Here is a 7,329-nt window from a genome sequence, read left to right on the forward strand (position 1 = left end):
TTTATAACACATTTCGATCAAATATTAGAGACTCATAATTGTTTTCGCCGCAAAAGTATATTAGACTGAGCTGCAGAAATGAAAAGCAATAAATATAATCGCCGCGTACGAAATAGTAAAGTCATTGCTAGTAAACGCATAAGAACACCCTAAGCCACACTTCTTTACTGCACCCAGTTTCCGTTATTAGCGATCAAATTTGGTGCGCTGCGTAAATTCCCCGAAATCTTCTTCGGCGTAGCAAACTCCTTCAACCATGCAGTTATATCTGCAACACCCTCAACTTCCACAACGCTCATCGCGTACAGAACCAAACCAGCAACATGAGGAGCCGCCATTGACGTTCCATCCTCTGTGAAGGTATGCGTGTCAGACTTCCAGCCAGAAGAGAGAATACCCACGCCTGGGGCCATGATGTCAACCGTCTTTCCATAGTTGGAAAAGTCGGCGACAGCCCAGTTCTCGTCAATAGCACCGACTGTAATGGTTGTAGCTGCAGAGCCTGGCGATTCCTTGGCCGCGTCGATTGCATCATTTCCAGAAGCGACGACAGTAACGACACCCTTCTTGGATGCATTATCAACAGCCCTGTTGAACGCAACAGACTTTTCACCTCCAAGAGACATGTTGATAACAGCCCTCCATGTGCGATCCCTCTTGATGATATCGTTGACCGCCCAATTAAACGCGTCAAGGACAATGGAAGTATCACTCTCTTCGCCCTTGAAGACCTTGAGAGCAAGGATGTTTGCCTTCTTAGCGACGCCGTATGTCTTCCCGGCAATGACTCCAGCGACATGGGTACCGTGACCATCCGTATCCTTGTTGTCACCCTTCCAGTTGGTCCAAGCGGCTTTGGCCCGTCCACCGAATTCATTGTGAGAGACACGAACTCCACCGTCAATGACGTAGGCGTACATGTCCGTGCCAGCATAGTTGTCATAGATGTACTCCTTGAAGCCCTTCTTACGGTGTGAGATGGTGCCAAGGTTCCAAGTGGACTTTTTCTGTGTGACTTCAGCTCTCTTTTGGAGATTGTGATCTTTGTTGACGCGAGAGATCTTCCAAACGCGGTTCGGTTCAATTGCGAGAACCTTGTATCATGTTAGTTTAAGTGGTTATGTCAATGGAACATGGTTTCTCACCTCGGGACTCTGCTTGATCAACTTGATCGTTGTACTATCAAACGTTCCCGCGTAACCTTGAAAGCCAGACTTGCTATCATAAGTCTTTTCAACACCAAGCTCTTCACGTTTTGTCAAGCTTCGCTTGTGCACGCCGTCGACCCACTTCAGATGAGTCTTGGCCATAACGGCATCAATCTCGGGCTTGAGGGTGATAATGTAACTGCCTGGGATAATATCCCCAGGTTCAGCAGCTGGGGCAGCTGGGGCAGGAACAGCAAGACCGCATCCCAGAAAGAGGGTCACTGCCAGGGCGATGTTCTTGAGGTTGACCATGATGAACGATGAGATGGAAAGTGGATGATTGACGAGGAAGAGCCAGGACTACGGTCTTTATACGGGTTCACCCATGGTATTAAATTCCCGTATAGCACATAACCGATCGCAATGTTATACTCGCGTAAATCTTGCAAACGGGGATAGCGCGGTGCTTCTCACAATTGCGATCTACATTCGTTAGCGGTTGATTTAGCCTCCCCACTTGTGCCTGGCTGTTCCTGAAAATGCAACCTCATTGTGTGAAGCTTTGACTAGTCTTTTTGATAGTTGTAGCTAAACAGCGATATGGTTGTTTCTAAGCATTGTGGCTGGCCTAGATGTGGCTGGCTTGCCATAACAGGGCACCAATGATGATACAATAAGACACTATCGCCCTTTTGGAGGGTGGCATTGTCGGGTGAGACCCAAATCTGGCTGGCTGAAACCTTTTTGGGGCCAAGTTGGGGAATGTAGGGCTGAGAAATCGAACTTTAAAAACGATAGACAGGTGGTACGATCAAGTTATGCATTACAGGTCCCTGGGTAAGGAAGCTAGGTTCCCGCTATGGGAAAGTCACGAGAGAAATCTTACCCAAGATATGGGAAACTGCTTCCACGTGGTGTAACAGCTTCCTCATCTGACGATCCTCAGAGTTGGAGACCTGAAGCGGGTACCTGCTTTACCACCACATTCAAGGTTTGTACAGCGACACATGATTGCTGGTTCATACATCCCTTTCATAAGCTCAGCTATCTACTAGACAGCCTGTCTGCGCCTATTTAGTACAGCTTATATGCCAAGTTGCTCAAATAGTCAAGGGTCAATAAGGAGGAGCTGAAAACCAGCAGCGGCGCTTAGTAGGCGGGTCGGTAGTCAGCTGGCTGATCAGGGGCTGATCTGCAACCAGCATAAAGTTTTGATCTTGCAGCCACGGTAGTTCCCCTGCCTTAGCTAACTGGGTTTCTCAGATCCACTTACCTTCCGATTGTTGAGCCTAAAAGAGATGGTGTGAGCCTGTGGTCTGACAAGCTTCAAAAAACAAATGCCCTTCTTAACTCAACTTATAGACTGTTCCCTGAATACTAGGTCTGGATCTTGAATAGCCAACCATGTATTTGGGTTTCCTCAACATGTTGTGAGAAATGGTCCCATGACTTTCACATTCCAAACTGTTGTGGCTACCGCGTGAGGCTAGCTGGGAGCTATGGATACGGCTATTGAGGAAACGTTAACCGTTAGGTAGAACGCTAGTAATTCCACGCGGACGAGAATCAAGCTTAAGTTATGCAAGAACCCTAGAGGCGTTTTACTATTGATACTTGATGCCTCATACCGAAGCCGTTCTCAGGGACTCTACCCAGTTCAGAGTGTTTGCATGAAAGGTTGATGCACTTTTATAGATCTCGACCAGAACTTATCCTGCGATACGAATGAGATGAAAATCGTTTCGATTATATGATAGATTAGGTTAGTGCCTCTGATTCTAAGTGCCATGCATGTCGGCACTGAGCGCATACCCACCCACATCTACGACGGGTGTAGGCCAGCTGATTTGACTTCGCTAACCCACACTATGGCCGATGAAACTACTATGTTAAGTAAAAGCGACTGAGTCATCATCGTGAAATTCTTGCTACAATCCCATGTCTTTACGCATGTGTTTTGTCACTGGAGAGTGAGTTGGTGGTTATGAACGCAAAACACCACGGCAAACATTGACTGTCTTTGTGGCTACAGAATGCTGGTATTTCAGCATTCTCACGTCAATGACATGTTCCAGCAATGATAGAATATTGTAAATATAGAATTATAGACTGCTAATCACCTGTATCATCAAATACATGTTGACGACGTCATATCATAATCCTCATGAGTTATGCATGTTGGAACAGGGATAGCAATTGCGGGGATGTTGATCATAATTCGTCCACTGACCTTGTTCGCTGGCTACCTGTCCATATCAGGACTAGCATCTCTCTCGACATCCTCTTTCATCCATCTCCTCATCTGTCCCCGCTTCCCACTTACGCCTCCAAGCTGACACGAGTTAGCTTCATCCGACGTCAGTCAGTCATGGCCGCAGATAAGCCGCCTGAAACACGACCCAGCAGCACAAGGAGTCGCAATGGCTGTCTACAATGCCGTTCGAGGCGTGTCCGGTGCGACGAGAAACGACCATCCTGGTAAATCATCTTCCTGCTAGGTCCAGATAAACGCCGCGTTTCACAGACAGTCTGGACTCAACAACAAAGCACCCACAATAGCTGACTTTGCTTTATAGTAACAATTGTGTGATCAAAAAACTAGCCTGTTCATATGTTCCAATCCTCCCCCTTCGCGAACGTAGGGCTGCTACACGCCCCGGAGAGCAAACCCCATGGGTCGTCCAAAAGTCCACATCCTTGCCACCTGCCAGGATTTTTGCAAGGCCAGGATATGACTTCCTTGATCCCTTTGACGCGCTGCCAATCAAGATGCCGCTCAAGTCCAAGGAGCTCCTCCACTATTGTTTGTGTTCAATAGTCTCTCGCAGATAAGCAGTCTCAGCTGACAGGTTCTAAAACAGTCTTACAAGCTGGAGCTACTATTGGGCCTTTGCCTGTAAACCCAAGCGATTGGTCAGTCATGGTGTGTCTGAAAAAGTAATAATTTAATTGCCGATGTTATAGTGTCGCTTCAGCCACTCGCAATCCAGAAGTTTTGCAAAACACAATGATAGTATCAGCTCTTCATATGCCATGAACCAGGGGCGATCTGCTTGCTTTCGACCCACATTTTCTTTTTCATAAGATCGAGAGTATAAAGCAAGTGAATACTTGCGCTTACAACCTCATCTCGCGCGAAGGAGATCTTGCGATGTGCAAAGTACATCAGCACTCTTTGCTTCGTCGAGGTAACTATTTTCTCATTTAACACCATAATGTGCTCGACGCTAATGGGGCCTATCATTTTAGTGCTGTCTTGGTAACTTTGCAGTTGCCGAGTCCCATCTAAACGGCCTAGCGATCTATTTGTCTACCAAGGACAGGGAAACCCTTCGTCAAGAGTGTGACTGTGATGTTGACTTGGAGCTGACGGATCGCTACCTTGTAGTGTGAGTGCCACGACACGCTGAGAAACAGGAACGAATATTAACAACATATTTGAACAGAGCCAGCAACATGATACACAGCACCAAAAGCCGCTTGGCCGAAGTTGTCCCACCCGAAGTAATATCACAACCATTAGATACAGACCTGGAGGTCCCAGAACTAAGTCGCATGATCCATAAAATGCATCTCAGCGAGGCCAATGGTCCTGAACTTCGCTTGCGGGCTTTTCGGATGGTTCCTTTTTTCTTCGGATCCATTCCACCAGGACGTGAGCCAAAAGATCTCGACATGTTCCCAGCGATTTCTATACTTCGACCAATCACAGAACTAGCAATGCCGACAAATTCGAAAGACCGTGGCGATCCGGATATTCCCATGCCTTGGAATGTTTGGAACAGCGGAGCTCCTTCAAAGCTACTCTATACAGTCATCACAGCGCACATCCAGTCGTTCTCGAATAAAATACCACTCCCGACTCATGGCGAGCCTGTCTATGTGTCAGGATGGTCTGGGTTCTGCTCCGCTGTTGACTTTTATCTCACCACCGTTCTTGCCGTCTGCAATCAAGGTCTTCCTCCACAGAGAGTACTGCATTATCTCAAAGTCGACATTGTTAAACGAGATTTGCAAAATGGGCCACCGTTATTCGATAGCATGAACACCGAGACGCGTAACTTATGGTTCTGGAAGGCGTTTATGTGCGCGTTGAGTGTGTTCCATGCACAGTCACTGACGTTTGATGATAAGTTTGATCTCATTTTGGAGGAACTTTGTGTCTTGATTCGGAGCTGGATGAAGTATACGAGAGTCTCAACTTGGAAAGACGCACACTGTATATTGTCATATGTGGTGTGGCCAACTGGTCCGGTCAAAAGGGAGTTATGTAGGGAATTGTGGCAGAGAATAAGTGTCAGTAAATAACGCCAAATAGTGCGACGGTGCTCAAAAACGAGGTTAGAACAATTGTAATATATCAAGACTCATCTAGGTACAAGTTGACTTGGTAAACCATCGGGCTTGACCTGCTGCGTATACAATGCAGGCACTAGATAAAACCCATTGTATAACAGCCTAATACAGGATGCGAAAATTGACTTAGAGTATTTCTCTTCTTGGTCACCACCCTGAGTAGTCGCCGCTTTAACCTGAGCGAAGCCTGAGTATCCTGAGCCTCTGGTAAGCCAACAAATCAGGACCAACATGCCAGGTTCACGTTTCATGCCCTGGTCTCAAAGACGAATAATCTCTTGCAAGGGATACATGATGACTCGGCTGTTAGATCACGTGAGAGCTACCCCTTTTTCTTTTCAGCCTTAAAACGAGCTAGTCCTACTCTGTACCATTACACCATAACTTTCTCCCTAGCCCCCCTGTTTAGGCGCAATGGAGCAACAAATTCCTGAGACGGAGATTAATCTTGTTCATCAATTCAAGCATCAAGATGTATCAGAGAGATTTAAGTTCGAACTCTGGCAGAAAAGGGATTCAATTGCGGCCTTGATCAGGCATCACCTCCAACTACATGCAGGTGATACCTGCATAGTCCTCCCACATGAGAAATGGATCCACGGTTGCTTCAATGTTTGCGTTCAGGCCCAAGTAACTGCGGGAAACTCGACCAAGAAGTTCATCTTTCGCTGTCCCATCCCTCCTCATGCCGGGCAACAGTATTCTGGAATAATTGACGAGAAGGTTGGCTGTGAAGTGGCAACATATATATGGATGCAGCAACACTGCCCCGAGATTCGCATTCCAGACCTCTTTGCCTTTGGCTTCACAGATAATAGCTCTGTAAGTACTCCTAGCGCTCCATGTCCATAAGATCCATTCTGACAATTGCAACTCTTTCAATGTAGTTCATACACATCCAGCAGACCTCAATTTTTACCGGTCTCTGGCGCAAGGCCTGGAAATGTATCTATCAGTGCCTACGTTACCCAGTTCTCTCTGACTATGTCCGCGACAAAGCTGCTCCAGCTGTGGGTACCGCATATATGCTGTTGGAGTACATTGGTCCCGAGACAGGGGAAATGCTGTCATTGACCTGGTTCGATCACTGGTCAGATACGGCACGACGGAAGAATTTGTTCGCCGGGATGTCCCGCATTATGCTCTCGCTCGCACGTGTTCCACAACAGAAAATCGGATCGTTCAGATTCAATACACTGGACTGCACTATAGCACTCTCAAACCGACCCCTCATGTGCAGTTTGGCTATTTTCGAGCAACAAGGAACACCGAGGACAATCCGACAAGACCAAGTCTACCAAAACACAGACAGTTTCGTATCTGACATGTTAACACTACATGACAACCATCTAATACACAACCCGCATGCTGTGAGAGACGAGGAGGATGCAGAAGAGCGGATCACCCTTCGGACATTACTTCGTGTACTTGCGCATTTCTTCGTCTGCCGGGAGCGACGGAGCGGCCCCTATCTTTTACAGTTGACCGACTTTCATCAAAGTAATATCTTTGTGGACAAGGAGTGGAACGTTACTTGTATGATCGATCTTGAATGGATCTGTGCGTTGCCGGTGGAGATGATGCGTGTTCCCTTCTGGCTCACGAACCGTAGGTTTGAGAGAATAGTCGATCACTATGAGGACTTTGACGATGCGAGAAAGGAATTTCTGTCAAGTATGGATCAGGAACTGGAACATGTGGAGGTGGAACACGACATTCAAATCACACGGACAATGAGACAATCATGGGATTCCAAAGGAGTGTGGTATTGGGCCTGCATAGAGTCTACCAATGGTTGGTTATTTGTCCTGGAGGATCATATTAT

At 46.9% G+C, this 7,329-nt stretch overlaps 4 protein-coding genes across 4 annotated transcripts; 3 read left to right on the top strand and 1 right to left on the bottom strand.

Annotated features, from left to right (window-relative positions):
- Positions 1–127: 127 nt before the first annotated feature.
- FGSG_11405 (oryzin precursor) lies at positions 128–1,460 on the bottom strand (the record flags this gene model as incomplete). The annotated part of the gene is made up of 3 exons (XM_011327522.1): positions 128–167; positions 307–1,094; positions 1,146–1,460. The coding sequence occupies 3 exons, from the start codon at positions 1,458–1,460 to the stop codon at positions 128–130; spliced, it is 1,143 nt and encodes a 380-aa protein (XP_011325824.1).
- A 2,108-nt stretch (positions 1,461–3,568) lies between these two features.
- FGSG_13966 (uncharacterized protein) lies at positions 3,569–4,185 on the top strand (the record flags this gene model as incomplete). The annotated part of the gene is made up of 4 exons (XM_011327523.1): positions 3,569–3,626; positions 3,751–3,951; positions 4,010–4,061; positions 4,113–4,185. 4 exons carry the CDS (start codon positions 3,569–3,571, stop codon positions 4,183–4,185), a joined length of 384 nt encoding a protein of 127 aa, XP_011325825.1.
- A 212-nt stretch (positions 4,186–4,397) lies between these two features.
- On the top strand, positions 4,398–5,422 carry FGSG_13967 (uncharacterized protein; the record flags this gene model as incomplete). Its single annotated transcript, XM_011327524.1, has 3 exons — positions 4,398–4,537; positions 4,595–5,244; positions 5,301–5,422. Coding segments are annotated over 3 exons (912 nt in total), but the record flags the coding sequence as incomplete, so codon positions are not given.
- A 313-nt stretch (positions 5,423–5,735) lies between these two features.
- Positions 5,736–7,300, top strand: FGSG_13968 (uncharacterized protein; the record flags this gene model as incomplete). Its single annotated transcript, XM_011327525.1, has 3 exons — positions 5,736–5,819; positions 5,901–6,326; positions 6,392–7,300. Coding segments are annotated over 3 exons (1,419 nt in total), but the record flags the coding sequence as incomplete, so codon positions are not given.
- Positions 7,301–7,329: the final 29 nt, after the last annotated feature.

This window comes from Fusarium graminearum, chromosome 3 (genome assembly GCF_000240135.3).
Source record: "Fusarium graminearum PH-1 chromosome 3, whole genome shotgun sequence".
Lineage (NCBI taxonomy): Eukaryota > Fungi > Ascomycota > Sordariomycetes > Hypocreales > Nectriaceae > Fusarium > Fusarium graminearum.